The sequence below is a fragment of the Triturus cristatus genome, chromosome 4_2 (genome assembly GCF_964204655.1).
Source record: "Triturus cristatus chromosome 4_2, aTriCri1.1, whole genome shotgun sequence".
Lineage (NCBI taxonomy): Eukaryota > Metazoa > Chordata > Amphibia > Caudata > Salamandridae > Triturus > Triturus cristatus.
Genome location: NC_140586.1, coordinates 255,645,145 through 255,666,568, shown reverse-complemented (window position 1 = coordinate 255,666,568; position 21,424 = coordinate 255,645,145). Strand labels below are relative to the sequence as shown.

The window sequence follows — 21,424 nt, the reverse complement described above, 5'->3', positions numbered from 1 at the left end:
AGTCCTTGAACCCAAAACATCTTAGTAAAGTCATCAATCATTTAGTTTGAGACTTCTAAGCTCTTGGTCGGTTTGTAATGCAACTGATCTTTACACATATGTGCTTTTTGTGTTATTTGTCTTTTATTCAATCTATTTCTTTTAGATTTAGTTTTAAAAATGTTACCCCTCTGGAGACAAATGAGAGTGAGGTACCTCCCAACCAAGGGCCCAATTCCGATGTCATTGGGAAAGCCCTACGGCCGACTCGGTCCTGTTGAGCTTTCCGAATGACTCGTGCTTCTGGGCTCTGAGTGCCCGAGTATGATACAAGTATGTGCTGGCAAACTCGGGTCGCTCGGAGTCCCATTTACGTCTATGGGAGCCTGATGTACATTGCGTACATAGGCTCCCATACAGAAAAAAGGTATGTTGCAGAAAAGGGATCCCCCTGTCGCAGGGACGCCTCGGTGCCCTCCCCACCATGCATGCATGTGTCCAGGGGCCCTTGGGTCCCCCCCTGTGACCGACTGGTAAGGCTACGGGTGAAAGGGGGCCCGCTACAGACCCCCTGAAGTCCGCTTTCTTAAGCTTTTTCGAGTCAGAGGCTCCAAGTCGATCCGGCTGCTTTACGCACGCATCTTACTTGGTCGCTCGGGAATCGGACCCATTGCGCGGTACGAGTCGGCCATGTTGTAGTCGTCTGGAGGGCTTCACAGACGGGTACAAGTCACTCAGAGCACAAGGCAATATTCACATCGTACTCGCTCGCACGTATGGCAGGACGAGTCAGTCGGAAATCGCACGCGCAACTCGGACTCGCTTTTGACGTATGCCGTCAGGAGCCCTTTTAAGCAAGATCGGAATCGGGCACCAAGTTGTTACCGCTTGCCTGCAGGTACGGATTTTCAATGTAGTAAAATTTATTTTTCATTGTTTTTTCCTTTCTAATCCAAACTTTGGGCACACACAGAGAATATGTGTTAAAGACTCTTTTTTGAATTTGCACAACCGACATTCTTGATTTTGAAACTGATATTTCCAATTGAAATCTTCTGTTTCCCACATGCCATAATGAAATTGCAGGAACTGTTGTTTTATGTTCAGTGAGAAATGAGCTGAGAGGTATTCCTGAGGCTGCTGCTTTTTGTATGAATTGATCACTGTCCAGGTGTGGTGTCTTCGTGTGAAGATGTTATTGTCAGTTGTGTGCAACAGATTTTTTGCTGTGGCTTTAATTGCCTGATAAAAAGCTGCTTTTGCTATGCTCGCCATCCAAACTTCTTGCATGCCTAATTCCTCAATTACTTGCATTAGATACGATCCCCAGGATCTTTTTTTATTGATCAGTTTTCGTTCTTCTATTTCCTGCCAGCACAAGTTATCGATGGAATCTCTTTCAGATGCGCGCAGTCTCCTACATAATTGAACAAATTCTGTTTTACTTAGAAATGTGTGATTTATCAATCCGAACTCAAGATGGACTTGGGCCGATTTTGATATATTGAACACTGATTTATATACTCTAGTTTATAATAAATATATAGTACTGCATTATTCATTTTTCATTTTTCATATTGCAGATATTTCAACACAATATATATATTTTATATATAGAGATAAAGAGAGAGAGATGTATTTATGTATCATTATATATTTTTGAGCCAATATTTAAACTGATATATTGCGACATACAACAGTTTCTTGTCCTAATATGGTACATAAGAATTACTAATGTTTATCATCATTTCCAAAAGGGAGATCAATATGGCTGTTCTGTGCACTTTATTCCCACATTCTGTTTATATTAAGTAAGTATTGTGTAGTTCCTATAAACCTATATAGGATCTGCACGTTTAGACAACATACACTGCAGGATTGGTGTCCAGACTGATTCTAGACACCCCCACCGGGTATGTGAGCCTGAATACCAGCTAGATCACAGTGCCACTAGAAACCCCTTTTACCAAGGAGAGAATAGTTCTTGGCAACTATCGAACATGACAACCCTGATCCCTCAGGATCTTGGAAACAGTGCGATACCTTTTGCTCAGTCACTCGTGCTCACTTTGTCTCAGAGAGATACACAGAATAAACGGTGGAGACATTTTTCAATAAGCATTTATTGAACCAGCGTCAGCGTCATTTGCAAATTTTGCATCATGCAACTTACGAGGACTTTCTAGAACTTTCAGCTTATTTAATGTTGCATCAATTTTGTCCATGGGAAATTGATTTATGCACAAAACATTCCTCTCAATAAATATTTTCTGCTTCACCACGGTCTTGTCAATATCTCAGGTGACATTTTATGTGAGATATGCCCTTAACTAAAATTTCACTACAGATAGCTATGAGCCACTTTTCACATATTTTCCATAATTTTTCTAAAATAGAGCATAAATTAGCCAATTTCGCATGACCTTTATGTTTAGAAGGTTAGTGAGAGAGAGTACTTACCTCTAGGAACAAGTTCGCATAATTCATCTGAATCACTGCAAGAGAAAAACACACTCATTAGGTCCTGACATTAATGATACCAACACACGTTTCTGTTCATTGATGAAGGTTCATCTTTAACCTACCATATTTCTAGTGCTATCTTTAAATTAGGTATATTGAAAGTAATGCCTCTGCAATAGTTCTTCAATGGGGGATCATTTTTTTCCATTAAATCGGTAGGGACGAATTCAAAGAGATTTTGCATTGAGTAGGTGTGATTTACTCTTGTATTACTCCCGGTTTACTGCTAAATTTCAGGAGTAAGTCAGACAGTGCTCAATCACATAATCCCAATGTTGGCCACACTGCTGTGAAATGCTGCACTTGCAGAATACCAGGGCAGCATTATCTTGATTCCACCTTATGCCTTGTTTTCCTCCACCCTACACTTCCTGTCTATTAAAGAATAATTTTCTTCCCTGCTTTCTCTCTTTGTCACTGTTTCCTCGGTTTTAGTTCCTTCTTCTTTGTCGCTTTTTTAAAACTTTTTGCTTATGTTCTGGGCTTGTCTTATGCTACAAAATATGTGCAGGTCCCCAAAATTGAAAGCCAGTGCCCACCATCTGCAGCACCAGAAGAAACTAAACCCTTTGATGAATCAATCCTGAAATATTCCTTACTTAAGACATTCCCATTGGGAATTTCACGATAACCATCATTGAGTGTTGATAAATGCATAGGATTAGTCTACGTGGGTTTTACGATACAGAATGTGTGCTCATTTTGTATTGCTGTGATAGCTTAGCATGGCAATTTATCGGTGTCCGAGTACGTTTTCAAAAAATGATAGGAAAATAACTCTAAAAAGTGAAACATAAATCAAACCTATCAGAAATTATAAGTCCAAGTGCACTTTTTCGGCCACTTTCAAAACGACTTAAAGCAATCTCGTAATTTCCCAAGTGCAATTGTATATTATATGTCAACAAACGGAGTACAGTGTACTTAATTTCAGGGGACTTGAAAATGCCAATTACTACAAAGAAAAAAAATTGGAAAATACTCTCCTGCAACATAGCCGCTCATGTTGTCCGCAACCTGTGAAATAACACTTTTTGTATTAGCATTATTTTCCTGAGTGTACTGTCCACAGGCCATTATAGTTAAGAGAGCTTAGAAATCAGTGAGTAAATCTATCTCTATACAAAAATACAACCCGACGATAAAAAATTAAAAACTATAATTTTTTACTGGCGGGTTCCATATACTTCATGTAATGGTAATACCATTTGCATATGAAGATTCATTCATTTTAGTGGTGGACAGATTGCCATTATGATGTTAGTAATTGTGTTAAAATTACACAATTTACACTACCTTTTTCTTTACTCCTAAAGATCATAAAATTCAGTTCACAGTGTTGCTTATTTCTGCAAAAGAATTTTAGTTTATTCACCATTAACCAAAAAAGATCTTTCTCAGAAATCAGAGTAATGTTCAATTGTATATGTAATCAAATTCTACAAGATTGGTACACCTAGTGACACCCCTGTTTTATGCAAAATGGTAAAACTGTGATAAGATGGGCTACATAACTATGTAAGCTATTATTATTTGTAGCAGTAGTAGCATTAGTAATAATACTGATGATGATCAGAAATTGACTAATAAAGTTATGAGAAGCTTGACAGTCCTCCGAAAAAAGTTTGTTAACTTCTCTTTTTATGGGGAATATCTTATTTGGGATGTTTTTATGCAAAAACTGTAAAGGTGGTTATTATATTCCTAAATTAGTAAAGGCTCATGGCTATGAGATTATTCAATACTTCCAACCTAAGCTCAACAAAGTAACCAAAACTAATTGGACTTGTGTGAGGTACACACAAACTCAGCCCAGATAGTAGCAGCTTGTCTGTCATTATCATGTTGGATTCATCACAATCCATTGAAACAATATAATCATTTAGATTGGACACCACAGTGCAAAATGGACACAAAACTAAAATATTAAGCTAAAAATTAAAAGATGTTTAGTTACTAGTTGATATTTGGTAATGGATTGACGAATAAGTGTTTCAGTGTGCTAGAGTTTTTCTTGTTTTTCAGTCTCAAACCTAGATAACTGAAGATTGTATCACAGTGTAAATGATATAAACATATCATGTAAGGATTTGCTTTCTGTGGGAGCTAAATATGTAAATATAAAGTTTTGAGTCCAGCAGAGTTCTGTGACTTGTATGGTTGCAGTAGCATTGTCAATATTAAATCAATTAAGGTATATTTCAGCCACAGAAACGGTGTGGACTCTGGATTATAACCACCTCTGTACTTTGGGGCTGATTACGATGCGGCTCGTAAAGGATCCGACCTATGGTCGGAGCCCTTACGGTCGCATGGTAATGGGATTCCTTTCCGACCGTCTAATTTTGATGTAGGTGATCGGAAAGGAATCCGACCTGTCATTCTAGCTTGCTTCCGACGGGCTCACAGAGCCTGTACGCCCATCGGAATGCAGCCTGTAATCTCAAGGGCGGCTCTTTCCGCCCTTGAGATTACGATCACGCTTTCCGATGTGGTTTCCATTCCGGTCTGTCCGACATGGAAACCATGTCAGAAAGCGTGTTAGGGGGCCCCCATCAGGGCTCCCTTTGGTGCATGGCCTCCAGTGTTCGGTCGTATCCTAATGGGGCAGTCGGGACGGCCGACCGGGTGTTGGTCGGATGAGATTCTGTCCGACATCATAATGACCCCCATTGTGTTCATAGACCTTATGTTGTTGTCCCCCTGGCTGCAAAAAAATAAACCTTTAATCCTGAATTCAAATGTTGACCCGGTCTGACAAAGTAGAGGCACTAATTAGTTACATTTGAAGATTGGATTTATTAAACAATTTGAAAATTCTCATTATTCCTACACATAACGAAATTACATCGGCCTAAATTGAATAATTATGGGAATTTTTAATTACACCTGTTGTGTGAAATTCTTAAGATTACACCATTATGCCATGTCACATAATTGTGCTGGCATTCACGGCAAAATTATAGTGCAGAAACGCTGGAACAATCCAAACAACCAGAATAGAAGCGGCTGTTGTTCACTGCACTTGTTTTTCACCCTATTTTTAGCCGGAAATGAGTCCTTGCATCAGAAAATGATGCAAGGCTGCCTTTACCACTAAAAATAATACCAAATGACAAATATGCACTTCTAGAATTGAACCCTCCAAATGTCCTTAGAAATGGCTGGCCTTTAGGTAGAGCAAGCTGTGGGATAAGTTAATATGATTCACAAAAACTCAGATTTTTCCTTGTCAAGAATTTGCTTTGTCTTTTACGAAGACCTAATTAGAATTTCTGGAAGTTGTGTTTGTTGCTAATTCTCAGAGGAACTCACATGGTTAAACATGTACATTTGGAAATTTACAAAGTGAGCATTCCCAAATATGAAGTTGTAATGCCTAACAACTTGTAAAAAAAATTCAGGGTGTTAAAAGTCTTGGAAAAAAATTGGGATTACCCAGTAATATGTAAGCCTGTGGGTATTTTCTAACCTTTCAGATATGTACACACTAGAATGCCCACACCTCAACCTGAGAGAAGATTTATACACATATGCAATTACACTACAACGTTGTTATTTTACAGGTAAGCAAATATGTTTACAAATTCAAATTCTTAAATACCAAGAGCCTCATTTATGGGATTTTGGCTTAGGCCAGCACAGCAAGGCACCTATGCCAAAGTGAAAAGGCAGGAATGCACTGTATTAAAGCAATGCTGGGCATTCCTGTCCTTTCTCCCTATCTAGCGTGAATGTAGGCACCCTTGCACCACAGATTTGGCTCTTCCCCAGGATTGCATCACTTTGCAAAACTGAAGATGCATCAAATTCCATTAGTGTTGTGTCGGAAAACCCACTGCAGTGCCCATGGAATGCCTCCTGGGCGTGGAGTAAGGCAACGCACAGATTTGCACTCTGTCGCCTTACTCATGGTGGCATTACGTGGCTTCATAACTTGACATGAGAGCCTTGCAACAAGCATGAACCACTTTACGTGGTGCAAATGTGACGCAGGGCTCTCGTAATTAAGCACCTAATATTGGAAAACAGTATTTTGTCTGGGTTCGGGGTGAGTCAGATCATGCTGTGGTCACATAAATACATAAATCACCATATACAAGCATGGGAGGCTGTTTTAGGAAGCAGAACATTGTGATTTTGAGAGGGCTGGAAAAAATCTAATTCTGTTATCAGGGAGTTATGCAAACAAACAGACCATTGACATGTCTCTATCAGTTTCAGCACTGCATCAATATCAGTTCTATAGGTTGAAAATAATTGCAAACTATCAACCACTCTCGTAAAATTTAAATAAACAATATAAGAAAGGGCTCATTCTGTTGCATTTTGTTCAGGCTGAGAAAAATAACATCATGTGACAATCCAACTGTTTAGACGATATTTTATTTGTGAATATGACAGCAGAACAATTATTAATGAAGTGGTCATTCTGACCACCTGGGCTGTCTCGAAAATATTTGCACTGTTAATTGCACAGAGTTGGTTGATGATGTAAAAGTTACCTGGAAGATCTTTTCTGCAGTTTGTAGATTTTGAACAGAACAATAATTAAAGCAATTGATGTTACAATTATCAGGAATGCCAGGAAGCCAATCAGAGCTTTTTCATTGTCTGTGAAAATATTATCAGTTATTATTCCCAAAGATATAAAGTTTTAAAAGTTCATTAACACATCTAACAAACAGGCAAAAATAAGTTACAGAGTTTCATTTAATTTCTGTTTCGTTACTTAACAATGAAAATTTGCTTTGCATTAAATGAAAATTAGACATAGCGAACCAATACCACCACCACCAGTACCACCACCACCATTACCACCACCGCCACTACCACCACCATCAATAGCACTACCACCACTACCCCCATCACCATTGGGGACTGGGGAATTATTCACTGACATTCTCTAAGAATTCTCTAAGAATTGTTCTTGAAAATTCCAGTAAAAGATCATCACTTCTCTTTTCTCCCACTTCTCATTGTATGTTGGAGATCACTCCCGCTGTCATGTTTATAAGGAAATATAAGTGGGATTTTAAATGTTGAGCTTACAGACAATGGGGCTGATTCCGATTTTGGCCGGAAGGGCTCCGAACGATGGTCGGTGCCCTTCTGACCGAATGGGAACTTGTCGGCCGGATTCCTTTCCGACCGAGCCATTCCGATGGGCTCGGTCGGAAAGGAATCCGACTCAGACTTCCGGATGGCTGCCGACAGGCTCGGAGAGCCCGTCCGCCGTCCAGAAATCCTTCAGTACTCCCCCGGCCTCCTCTTTACGACCAAGGGAGTACGAAGGCAGTTTTTCACTGCCTTTTCGTGCCGGTCTTTCCGGCACGAAAAGACAGTTGGAAACTGTCTTTGGGAGCCCCCAGTAGGGCCCCCAGTAGGGCCCCCATGGGTGCGAGGCCGCCGAATGGCGGCCTGGGGGCACCTATGGTGCCCCTCTGTTGATCCCTGCACCCGGTGGCGGGCACCTTGGGGTGCCGGCCACAGGGTGCAGGGATGAACTGCACCCCTGCATTTCACAATGCAAGCATGCATTCCGCACGGAATGCATGCTCCCATTGTGAAGCATACGAGTGCGACCGAACAGGGTGTGGTCTCATCGTTCTTGCAGGGATGTAACCGACGACAGCAGGTTGGTCGGTTACGGCTCCTGACCGATGTCAGACAGACCAGAGTCCGTCCGACATCGGAATCGGCCCCTTTAGTGTTACCTGAAATGAACTGCTTAGCCAAAGTCTGACACATCCAACTTTAAAGACAAATCCATTGGCGTTAAAGGTCCTTGATTTTGGAACCTGGGTTATTCTTCACTAAGATCCTAACACAAACGCACAATTCTCCTAAACAGGGTCGTTGACGAGCTAAGATCATATTCTTAACATTAGTGCTCAGATATCCAGAGGAGCATAACAGGATTACTAGTAAATTGCAGGTCACCTACGAGGCACAGAGAGGGATCATCCTACTGGAAAACCTTTAAGTGGCTAATTAATGTGGTCAGGCCATTCAAGAACAATAATAGTGTGGTGTGGGGGAGGTGCAACCATCAGAAAAGGAGGGCATTGCCAACAATACTTCATTTTGAGTATTACTTCAGTTTTTGTCTGCCACAATCCTCATGATGTAATAGGTGGAACACATACCACAAAAGGTAATTTATCAATAATAGTCTCTATTTATAAAATCTCAATCTCCAGGGTTAAAATTACTTCTAACTCTAAATGCGTAACCACCACGGACAAATGCATTACCAAAGAAGTAACTGTGGCAATTGTGACCACAGGAAACAATTTTACCCAATAATTATAGTATGTGGCATTGATAATAAGATGAACTTTGGCCCAGTCCTTTGACAGGTAAACCCCAGAATTATTTGCCAGTGCAATATATAACATATGATCACTATACACCTATTTACTGACATAAATGTGATTTAAATTACAGGGTCCGTGCCACCAATGTTGTTACTGTTTCTTGTCAGCATCCTTAAATACCACCAGTGACATATTTGTACCCCAACTGTATTTCACGCATAATGCAGTGAATAAAACAATGGATGTCACCAGCAGTGATAACATACTACATGTAATGAGAATACTTCTACGATTATTATCTGGGGTAGCAATGATGGCCACAAATATACTCATTTATTTCAGATGGGTTTTTCTGTAAACTTCAAAAAGGGAAAGATGATGTTGAGACACTTGAGAACTGGCAAATGGATTCTAGTACGGCTGTCTTTACTTTTGGAGTTCGGCAATGGGCGGAAGAGCAACTGATTATCGGCTGCTGGGGGACTACATCTCCCTCCATCCTTTGTAATCCCCCTGCACCACATAACCTTCAGCACTTCCAAAGTGCGCTGCGGTTCCCGCAGCATGGTATAAGTGTGGGCCAAGCCCGGGCCATGGTCGTGCCCGTATTCACCTGGAAGATGTTGGGCTGTACCACCCTTCTTTGTTTTTCTGGTTGATTCTCCATACTCCGAGCCCTGGTGAGACTGGTCATTATATTTGTATCAATTGGGAGCCAAACGTATTATCATAGGCAAGTGCAGACTGGCCGTGGGGAAAGAGAGCGGCACTGCCAATCCCCAAGCTGGCACAACTCTGGACTTATTTCCGTTTTGAGCCGTTAGTGTAGTTGCTAAGGATATTGAGTTAGAGGAGAGACATCTCTCTTTAGACTTGGGGAGAGACCTTGTCCTGTCTCACCCAGTCTGGTATCTACTCTGCCCGGCTCTCCTGTGTTTGTCTCTGGAGCCACCTGAGTCCAATGCTTGCATCTATATTATGCCCCACACCAGTGACATCACTGGCTTGGGAACCAGCTGGGGAAGTCCGTGATCCACAAATAGCTGGACTTGCAGTAATAAGAGAAAAAAAAGGGGGAAAAAGAAAAACCCTGGCTAACACGAAGATACCGGCACTCCTGTTTGCGGATGATACCCAGCTGATTTTGAAGTTCCCCTTGGGCATTCCAAATCTGCTCGATCAGTTTGGTGTCTTCTGCAAGTAGAGAGGGCTGGAGATCAATGTTAGCAAAACCAAGTACATGGTTCTAAATACCTGCCCCACCACTCAGTCACATCCAGTCCACAATGGTCTCCCCCTGGAGAAAGTACATACCTTTGATTATCTGTATTTTGCCCTAATGATTCCTTCGACTGGTCCTCTCAGATCCAGAATGGCAGTTCAGGGCTCCAGTTTTCGCCCTGCTACTCCAGCACTACAGATCTATAACTTGCAGGCATTGGGGTGTTGCTATACAATAGAGAATTTTGGGGACATGATAATGTAAATGATATGATAAAACTGGAGAATTGTTTTATACGTGTCCTCACCAGCCTGCTGGCTAGTACCCCCCTTGTATTCCTGCAGCTAGACTTGGGTATTAGATCTCTTGTACACAGGGTCAGACTCAGACTTTTGATGTACTGGAGAAGGATTTGGTTAACCGCCAAACTGGTACACTATAGGATGGGCCTTGAAGATATCTTAAAGTGCTTAGGGGTTGACAAGATTCCTTGTTTAAAAAAAATCAAAGGCAGCCTAGCAGAGATCAGATGTGAGGCCCTCTGGGCACAAACAGAAATTGCAGGTAGGGTGTTAACGCCCATGTTAAAAGCAATGTATTGGAGACACATAGATGAAGGGTTTTATAGGCTTGGGAATGTGGGCCCTCTGACTGCAGTCTTTTAAGAATGTAAGGATGCCCACTCTTTGGAAGAGTATATCAATGACATTGAGCCTCCGACTGCCAGAGCATTGTACATATGATTTTGGGTTGGGGGTCAGGACCCTGCTGCCTTGGCCATTTACCGCAAGATGGCTGTGTTCCCTTACTGAGCTCGAGATGAGTTGCCCCTTTTGCCCTGGGATCCAGGAAACTGTTGAGCATGTCTTGTTTTTTGTTAAGAATTTTAAGATCTAATACAGCCCACCCAATAGTTTTCGGTAGTCTTCCGGTTTATATTATATATGTGGAGGCGTAGGCTGAAATGGTTTACATCCCCCCCTACAGTTCAGGTCGCGTGACTTGCACGTTTCATATCTTTTTTATTTAGGTGACATGTAATTGGTTGACATTCTATGATTGACTATTCTAACCATATCATGATTAACTGGGATCCACTTGCTGCTACTGTAGTACTATCATGTCTTCCTACTGGGATTGCATTGTTTTTAGCATTATTGTCTTTTTTTTAATTATAGAGAAATTGGTTTTGCTTTAGCACGATTGATCGTTGCTCATTTGCCGTTTTTTATCTTGTCAATGTCCTAAGATGTTTTAACCTTTTAACTGTGTTTTATGATCCGTGCTTTTATGGCTACTGGCCGAAACATCCTTGAATTGATTTGTATTGATTGCATGCATGGCTTCCAGAACAACTTTGATGAGAAGCAAAAGACAAGAATATACTTCATAAAAAATGCTACTGTGGGATATGTTTGAAAGGCTCATTTAAAACTGTGAGTTAATGGAAAATTGTTTTATGGGAAAGTGCTACGTAGGGTCGAGAATCCATTGGTGGAATTCCCTCCAAATGAGGCATAGGATGACTTAAATAAAAACAAACTCTAGATAATCCAAATCAGTTCTGTGAAGTGAGGTATGTATTTCTTCAGTGATAAGCTTCTTTCAGCATATGTATATACCAGAAGCCACCCTAAGAGACTGCTCAAAGAGACTGGAATAATATCCAAGCTGCTTTAGAAGCGGTCAATGATTGCATTAGAAATTGTCCCAGTAGATGAGAGGGAGACAGAAAAAGTGCATAGACTAAAAAGTCAGTGAGAGATGTCCATGCTTACACTGCATCCGGTTCAATTTGCCAGGGACATTTTAAAGCATGGACAAAGTGGGCAATTAGCCAGGGCCCTCACCTTCCTAGAGCCCCCTCTTGAAAAAGTGAACTTTATCTCTCACCTCTGATTACATCTGTATATCAAAACTTCTCTCCTACCTGCCTACCTAAACACTATGCCGAATATCGTCTTAAAGATTTTGGGGGTCCTAAAAAGACATATTTTAGCTGTTATAAATTGCCACCTACTTTTGATGATTTTGTTGACATCCTGCAAGTTTGAATTAGCAGAAAGTATGTAATAAATGCAAAGTTGTTCTGCACATGGGCCTCCAAAATATATCGTGGCCCGGGCCTCAAAAATCCTTAAGAGGACATTGTAATTTGCTCTTCACCAGTTTGAAAATTATATATGTAAAGAATAGAGTTGTTTAATACTGATCAATATCATTTGTTGCTTTTACATTCTGCTTTTTTTTTATAACATTCAGGCAAATGTACACGACCTACATAAAAAGTGATGAGAAGGCCAATATATGTGGAGTGCTGGTGTGAAGCATATGGCCATATTGGCAGTGCAACACAAAAATGGGAAAGAGACATGATGTGTGCAGAGACAGCTAATCTACAATAGTGAAGGAACACGATTTGGACAGATGTTTGTTTAATGAATGTAACATTTTGTGTTTTATTTTTTACATCTGTGTCTGTGTGCTTATCAATGCTTACTTTTGTGCAATCCACCATGTTAGAGAAGAAAGATTTAAAATAAATGGAAAATGAAAAAAGTGTAAGGAAATATTTAACTAAGGGTGCTGTGGTAAGTCATTTATCAGTCACACATCCTACAATTCACTAAATCACAGGGATTCCAACTGATAAATGTTTTTACTTTCTACTATACTATACCCATTTTGCGATTTGGTAAATGGTTACCGAATTGCAGAATGGATTTAGAAATACATACCAAATCCCAATTTGGAAAGGGGCTTTTTTAGGTGTTACGTCCAAATTACAATTCAGTATCAAATGCATCCATTTTTTGCAAACTAAATGCAATTGTTAAACAATGAAAATTTACCAACCCCCGAGTTGAGGTGGTTAAGACAATCCCCAAAAGAAATAGGTTCCATTGGAACGACTTCCATTTTTAATGTAAAACTAACGTTTGTTGGGGAGTTCGCAGTAGTCCAGGGGACCATTTGAAACTCTCAAACTTAAAAATAGTAAACCTTTACTTTACAGGCATCATCGTTTACTTTAAGGAAAATGGACAGCATTTAAAATAAAAACGTTTTCTTAATTGAGAGGCAACCACAGGCATGATGGGCTGTTGATCCCATCCAGGTTAAGTTGCAATTTCTGACTTACCTCATTAATACTAATTAAGCCGCTTTTATTGCAGCCCACTCCACTTCAAAATTTTGTGAACTGAACTATTAGCACATGGGTTAATTCACAAAATTTCAAATTTTTTTGCAAAAATACTGCTCGCAAATTGCAACCAGTATTTTGCAAACAGTGTTTCGTATATTGGGTCTCTGATCTTTATTAACTGGTGCAACTATCCCATCTCTGCCCTAAAATCAGCGTTTTTATGAAGCCTAAATGGGAGAATACGTCCTCATTACACAAGAGAGCAAGTACCTGCAGGTGCCTTCCTTAGGAAGGTGTTTCAGAAGCCTAAGTTAAGTGGACCCATTGCTCACTGTGCTTGGAGTTTAAAGGTACACCACACAGATCAAGCCAACCACAACAGCAAGAACTGATAATAATAATAATGCAAAGAGATAATGTTAGATCTGGTTGACTTTACCTGAGTGACCTATATGTAACTAGCTGTGATCGTTCAGGATGGTTTCCATATTCCTGGTGAGAATATTCAATAAAAGTCTCCAATCCGGTTAAATGGCCACAGTGTCCATTGTATCATTAATACTATTAATGGTTTATTAACAAAATACAAGATCGCTGTGTCTTTGTTGGACGCTAAACTACTTTTTGTTGGCCCAGATTCTTTTGCCATTAGGAGTCACATTTTAAATGTGGAAAAGAACAATAATGCAAAGCAAAGAAGCTATGTATTTGAGAGTTAAACTCTCGGAAGGAATAAAAAGATAGTTCATGGTCTGTAAATTCGATGAGTGACCAACACCTGATAGCACACTAAGAAAAAGATGACAAAACAGAGAGGACACAAAGGGGGCGAAGAATGGGCTATGGGGAAAAACAACAGATTTTTTTAAAGGCCCAGAAGGGCAAACTGGCAATAGTAATATGTACTGCTAACAATTCATATGCCACAAGGAACCTTCAAGCAATTTGGGATACCAAGGCATTCATTTCGAATTTCTTATGTGAACGGGGCTATGAAAATGGAAGCTATCAAGATTTAAAAAAGGCAGAGTTGGATTCTTAGCAAAGTCATCATCACATATGCGGTCTTAGAATTCAACATTGAACTAGAAATGATTCTTTCGTCAGACGTGCCACATTCACAATTGACTAGCTATCATTTTATTGCAGGGTGCACCATGCTGAACTTCCGGTATCATCCTTATGCCTGGAAAATGATGTCAATTGCCTCTGTTCTAAAAATGGGGTCCTAATTCCCCTGTAAGAGCTCGGCACAAATAATGTGAAAATAAAGGTCCTTTGGACCGCAGGGGATAGCACCCCTGGCTCCAGTTACCAAATCCCCCCCATAATTAGGGTCATATTATCAAGGACGGCGTTAAAATTATCGCCGCATTAGCGGCAGAGAAAACTGCCGCGAACATGGGCTTCTATGGGAATTCTCTGTAGCATATTATCAAGCCCATTATCGCCGCTTTAGCTGCAGTTTTCTGCTGCTAAAGCGGCGATAATTTTAACGCCATTTCTTGATAATATGCCCCTTAGTAACTCCAGGGGGCGCAAGGCAATAAAAGGCTGAATTCGACCCTAACTGTAATTCCTCCTTTGGCTGATCAATTGTGGAATTTTACCTCTTTTTTTCTTTTTTAATTTTCGAAGAGACCATTATTGACTTTGTGTAGAACTGACACAGCAAGGTGCCTACATCCCAGCGGGCCGGCATTGCAATACGTTTCATTCTTCGCCCAAAGGGGGTGAGAGAAGGAACACAGCAAGCAAGGAATTTTACCCTTTTTTTGGGTGATAACAGAAACAGAATGTTGCACACATCAGTACGTACGATTGGCTTTAGCAATGCATCACTATGTAAAATGTACATATTAAATTATTTTTATCAGCTTCTTGAAAGAGGACGAATAGCCCTACTTACTGTTGCTATGTCTTGTGCAATAAATACTTACATTTAGTTGTTATTGTGCCATGATGACTGGTGCTGCTAAAATCCCCATTGCTAAATATCAACTAGACGGGTGAAAAAGAGAAACGTTTATGCATTAATTTTAGAACACCAAGATCTACTTTTCTAATTCAGATGTATTTCATTGTATTTTAGTGTATGGTTGCATCGGTCTGTTGAGAGGCGTGCATGTATGCAGGGTTTCAATTGTGTCATTGGCTGCAGCTGGTGGGCATGGGCACTTGTTTTTTGGGGATCAGGATATATTTCTCATTATTAGACTTTTACCCAGAGCAAAAGAGAGAAAGGCAGGAAAGGAAGAAGGAAGAGAAAGATGATTAAAAAAAGTGTCAAAGGGAGAAAGCAGCAAATAAAAAGTACCAGCAATAGTGAGATGCCGCTTTCGAACACTTACACTTTCTCTCTCTTTATTTCACTATTGTAGATTCTTTTTAAGGCATGCTTTCTCTCTTTGTCAGTTTTCCTATAGTTCTCTTACCCCTTCATTCTCGTTTTTCTGTATTTCGCTCCCTTGCACTTGAGCTAAGTCTATTGAGGAAAAGTAGGTCCTATTCCTTAAAAATGAGTGCCAGCTTCCATCACCCATTTTCACCTGCACAAATTAAGCACGGATGGCCCCTACACTTGCATTAAGCTCTACAAGCTCAAGTGTTCATCTAACAAAGCCTCAAATAAGCCCAAAATCAAATTTAAGTCTGACACACTTTGTGGCAAACCTCATCTTCTTATCACAGAACTCCTGTTTGGGAATACTTGCAACTAGTCTTCCTTTCCACATAGCAAGCAGCCAGACGATGGAAGAAAACCACTTCAGCATGTCTGTTGATCTGTTCGGTCATCAAAATCCAACAGGAATCATACTTCAAGTCCCACCTGCCCACCGCTTTCCAGAGACCTCTTCAAAAATGGAACCATCAGAATCCAAACAAGAACCTCTCAGCATTCATCAAGAGACTCATGTCATTTAAGGGCAGGCTGGATGGGTGAGTCTGGCACATCCTTAACCAGCACAGGAAGTACGGCCACTCAAGAGGAAACATCTCAAACCATGGTCCCTGGACTTCAAGTAAGACTGTGGTCCTGGCTCTGATTTCACATACTTGGATACTTATCAGTTGAAAAGGCAGGTTCCCTCCCTAGTGACAAATAGCTTTGCCGACAATGTTGAGCACTCAACTAGCTTGCCCAGCCACAACCTTCTACCATAGACATCTTTAAACTAACAATAGATAAACAGGTGGCATTGAGCCAACCTGCAGAATCTGAATACTGCCTATAGTGAAGTGCCCTGGAGCACTATAAGAAAGATACTCCCGCGGCTGCCCAACACAATGCTACTAGGACACGTCATATACAGACCCAATAAGGAGTTAACAATATTTAAGGTCCACCTTCGTGTTAGAAGCTCCAGAAAAGCACTCTCACACATACAACACAAGTACCACCTCCCAAAATAAACACATGTGAGGATGCAGTGTGTAACCAATTACTGCTGCCTCTAGAGGAAACCCCCACACGCACAGTTCCAGCCAATGAAAACACGCCATAATTCCACTCATATCAATCTTGGATTCAACTATGCTATCGAAATATCGATACAGCATTAGACGTCAGCACCACAACAGAAGTAGCAAAGTGGGCAATATATAGCATGAGAGAAATCTGGCTCTCTGTAGATCCCTTTAGATGGTTTGGCTAACCATTTCATCAGATTACAAGATTATTCACAAATGTGAGAGAACAAAGAAAGGTGCAGGTTAAAATCGCCTTCACAGGTAAGTGGCCATTCTAGAAGATCAAGGAGTCTGCCTAAAATTCCTTCCAAAACATCAGAACTATGTTCACCCAGCCCAAAAGCCTCCAATGTCCTAATGATATAGAAACACACAGCAGCCTGCAACCATTAGTTACTGGAGGAGGAATGTAGCTTGAAATTAGACTCCGATTCTTGATCCCTAGGAGAATTCTTTCAGATTTTTAGTGAAGATGTTATCTTTTAGGTAAATCTCCATGAAAATAAATCTTCTGGGGCTATCTTATGCAACCAGTTAGTGCTGTGCTCTGTTCAGCTTGTAAGAGAATTTGCTCTTTTAGATCTTTTTTTTAACTCTATTAGCTTTGTTTGGAGTTCTGTAATTCTAAATGTCTGACCTGTCCCCAAAGACATAAACATGTCATATCTAGAAGCAGACTTACTAGAATTTAGCACAAGCAGTCAAAATTGCTGCTCTCTGTGGTGCAAGGAGGACATTACTGCGCAGAGCCATATTTACAAAATATTGCTTGCTGCTGCTGTCTTCTCCTGCACTTGTGCACAGACATACTGCCTAGCTCCCCGCTCCCAACTTTGCACCGTGGTGCAAAGGTGTGTGTGTGTTATGTCTAGAATAGATTTTATACTGGAATTATACCCTTCTAGTACAAAAGCCTATGCCTAGACAATTTGTAAAACATTTCACACATTGGATGAGTGTTGCTCCGTACAGTACCCATGCAGAGTGGGCGCTGCTTGGAAAAATAAATTATATTCCTCCAACTTTGCTCCTGCCTTAAGGAGGGGTTATGTTTCGATCCAAAGACCAGTCTAACATTTTAGTAGATGGAACTTTGGAATGCTCAATACCACCCATGTAATGCCCCCTTGTCGCAAATTGAGCAAACCAATTCAAAGCACAGTTGCACTACAAAAGAAAAGGTTTGGCACTGGAAAGTGGTAAATACTCTTTCAAGACTTTGCGCTGCTTTAAGTCACTTTGAAAGAGGTTGTGGTGGTGCAAAGTCTTGATGGATCTGCCACTTAAAGCATTGTAGTTGCTTTCTAGCATTTAATCTGACTTCATTTAATGATAAAGCATTTCGAAGATGATTGCAAGAGAAATACACCAAAGGATTTGATGATTTTGATATTTGTAGAAAAATACAAGCTCATCTAATAAGTACATTTGGCATTATTTGAGAAACACTGAATGCTCTGAACAGTCAGTGGATGTCACAGGAGTATCTAGTCCTGGTGAAATACAATCCTTAGGCGAAATGATCATTTCCACAATTGACGAAAACCCAGAAATTAGTGCACTTTCAATATAACCATCTTTATTGGTGCTTCTAAATAGCATTCAATGCAATGACACTGTCATGCTGTAGCTGTAAAACCTACATAATAACTAAAAATCTGTATGCAAATTATGAGTTTCTTCGCAAAAAGAAGGAAAGGACACACTACCACATGGGACCCCGGGACTGGGCACAAGATCCAGCTAAATTCAGTCCGCTGTGGGGTTAGATGTCCGGTTGACTAGATGGAGCAGGACAAGGCTGAAGGCAGTATTCTGCACCCACAGCGTACTAGGCATAGCTTAAGGCCACTGGGCTGTAACAACGGGGTCTTGCCTCATGGAGTAGCTGGAGGCTATGGACTGCCCCCAGAGATCATTAAGCATAGGTAAGGCACATCACCCTTAGTCTGTAAGGTCTGGGATCTATAGTGTAGCCTTGAGGGCACTAGTTATGGTCACAGACCATGCCCAGTTAGTTCTTAGGAAAAGGGGTCTAGATAAGGGGTGCATCTAAAGGTTATATCTTGAGCTCGTTCACCTAACATAACAAAACAAAGCTTTATTGAAGTACTGTTCGGAAACATAGTAGATACTACAATTATAGTTATAGGTCATTCAAAGGTTATAGAAGATAATTTGTATGAAAACCTTTGAATTCTCTTTGATAAAGTGCACAATATCTTAACAGAATCAACTAAACATCATCTGCACGTCAAGCCATGGATACATTTGTGATTTAACTTGACTATTATTCCTCAAATCAAAGTCACACAGAAACGTTCACCATTAGCATGGGTGTACCCAGAATGTATCATATTTAAGCTATATTATCTAGAGGGAAGACACTCCCAAATAGTTATTGAAAGGGGTAGAGTCAAAGGTCCAGAGTCCAGAACTACTTGGGTGCCAATCTGGATAATATTACTATTGTTTACCAGAAATTCAGAGAATTGTCTCTCTGATGGTGTTTTTTTCATAGTGATATTTAGGTGGAAGTGTGAGACCTGCCAGCCCTTGACTTGATTTCTACTGTCTTTTTGCTTCTGCCTTGTTTTTGATCCTGTGCTGAATTTCGTTTATGCTGGTGTTAGGCTCTGGGCACTTTCCCACTGCAGATCAGTGGTAAAGTGCAAGTCCTCTCTGTTTAAAACATGATGGTACTTGGTTTTCCCATGATTGGCATATTTGATTTACCAGTAAGTCCTTAGTACAGTGCACCAGGGATGCCCAGGGCCTGTAAATCAAATGCTACTATTGGGCCTGCGGTAATAATTGTGTCACCCACTCAGTAGCCCTTTACACATGGCTCAGGACTGCCATTGCAGTGTCAGTGTGTGCAGTTTTGTAACTGCCATTTCTACCTGGGAAGTGCACCCACTTGTCAGGCCCAAACCTTCCCTTTTATTACATATACGCAACCCCATGCCAGCTCCACCTGATGTATGTCATCCGGCTCACTCACAACAATTAGCCTTCCATCTCACTCATCCATGGTCCTAGCATACACTTTGTGACACTTCATAACACACTCCATTATTCTATTGTCATTGAGGTTGGTGGAACATTGTACATGAGTAGTAAAATGGAGCTTAATTGTTAAGCTAAGCCAGGTAGAAATCCCATATGTGAAGAAAGAGGGACATGTCTGAGACAAAAAGGAGGGTGGTAAACAGGGACAATAAATGCATTGTGACTGGCAGACCCCTGCCGAAATGTCCAAAGTGCTACCTTTCCTGGCTCTCAGCCGTATCATAACTAGCTCACATTGGATATTTAACAGCTTCGTGATGATTCATTTCCTGTCAAAAGATATTCTGGCCTTGTGAGTGCTCCAAGAGTCATTTCGTGAAACTTCTATAAGCAAGGACATACGCTACATTCTGAATACTCATGTTAGAAGTTGGAACTGTATGAATATATGTGTGCTTGAGTAAGGGGTCATCCCAATCAATTATATCCCAGCACAGCAGGAAGACACTAATTAAATGTCAAATACTTTCCAAGCCTTTCTGGTAGTGGGGATGGGGGATTCTAATTTGCATGATGAGTTGATACTGTTTAACCAAAAGATGGGTGAGATTTAGCATTTTTGTGTGGTTGCCAAGTGGAAAATAAAATAACTTTTCTCATGCTTACAAAATGTTTAAACGTAAAAGGATGATTTTCTTCGCAAAGATAAAAGTGGCTTATGGGACCCGAGCAATGCACCATTTTCAGCCCTTAGTCAATGGTTCCATGGCTTTGGTTATTCGTGATACTGTTGTTGATATATTGTGGTGTGTGTCTCAATAAGTGGCTTCACTATTAAGCATTGCACCTTTCCAATCTAACCTAATCAAACTCAACACTGCTGTGCATTAGTAGCCTGACCTTTAGGTGAGTCACATGATTCATAGGCTCACAGAGGCATCATTGACGGCTTCATAGGGTTATTCATGGTAAGTAGACAATATATTGAGTTTTAAATATCGTTGTGCAATAATATAGAGTTTTAATGTCAGAAGTCAAAAATATCGTTGTATATAATATCGATGTCAAGAATATCGTTTTGTTGTGTTGGATAAAATATAGGGGCCGATTCCGATATGGGTCGGAAGGGCACCGAACGCGATCCGGCCGGAAAAACTACGAGCCGTACGCGTGGCGTGCAATGGGTGCGGTTTACAACCGAGCCAGTACGATGCATGCGTCGGACAGCCTGTGCGAGTGTCCGGCTCGCAAAAGCTCCAGGAGTCGGACTTCGGGGGTCCGCGTCGGACCCCGTGACACCCGCAGCCCTGCGACTCGGACACAGAGGGAGACCTATTCGTCTCCCCAACACAGGCATGTACGGTGCGGATGGCACCGATTTGTACCCACTGTAGGGGGCGCACTTGTTTGAGACCCATTCAGTCAATGGGAGCGCATGTACGCGTCATATAACTGGCTCCCATTGACTTCTATGGGAGTCCGACCGAACCAAGTCCGACAGCATACGTGCGCATCGTACTCGATCGGTCGGACTGTAGGGGTCCGGCTCGGGCGGAAAACACTCCGGATCCGACTCGGTCGGAGTGCTTTCCGACCCGGATCGGAATCGGCCTCATAGTTGTTAAAATATTGATTTTTAAAATATCGTTATTAAAAAATATCGATTTTGTAAATAATGTTAATTTTTTAATATAGTATATAAATTTAAATGTATTAATAATTTTCAATAAATTGTATATGCTTTATATA

At 40.8% G+C, this 21,424-nt stretch overlaps 1 protein-coding gene across 6 annotated transcripts in view; it reads right to left on the bottom strand.

Moving 5' to 3' along the window:
• PTPRC (protein tyrosine phosphatase receptor type C) overlaps positions 1 to 21,424 on the bottom strand; it is a 623,869-nt gene that overhangs the window by 92,468 nt on the left and 509,977 nt on the right. For all 6 annotated transcript variants that reach the window (XM_085601450.1, XM_085601451.1, XM_085601453.1 and 3 more), the window contains 3 exons: positions 15,133 to 15,193; positions 7,008 to 7,116; positions 2,440 to 2,474 (listed from right to left, as the gene is read on the bottom strand). In XM_085601450.1, the coding sequence (XP_085457576.1) occupies positions 2,440 to 2,474; positions 7,008 to 7,116; positions 15,133 to 15,193 (205 nt within the window). The remainder of the gene's footprint in view (positions 1 to 2,439; positions 2,475 to 7,007; positions 7,117 to 15,132; positions 15,194 to 21,424) is intronic.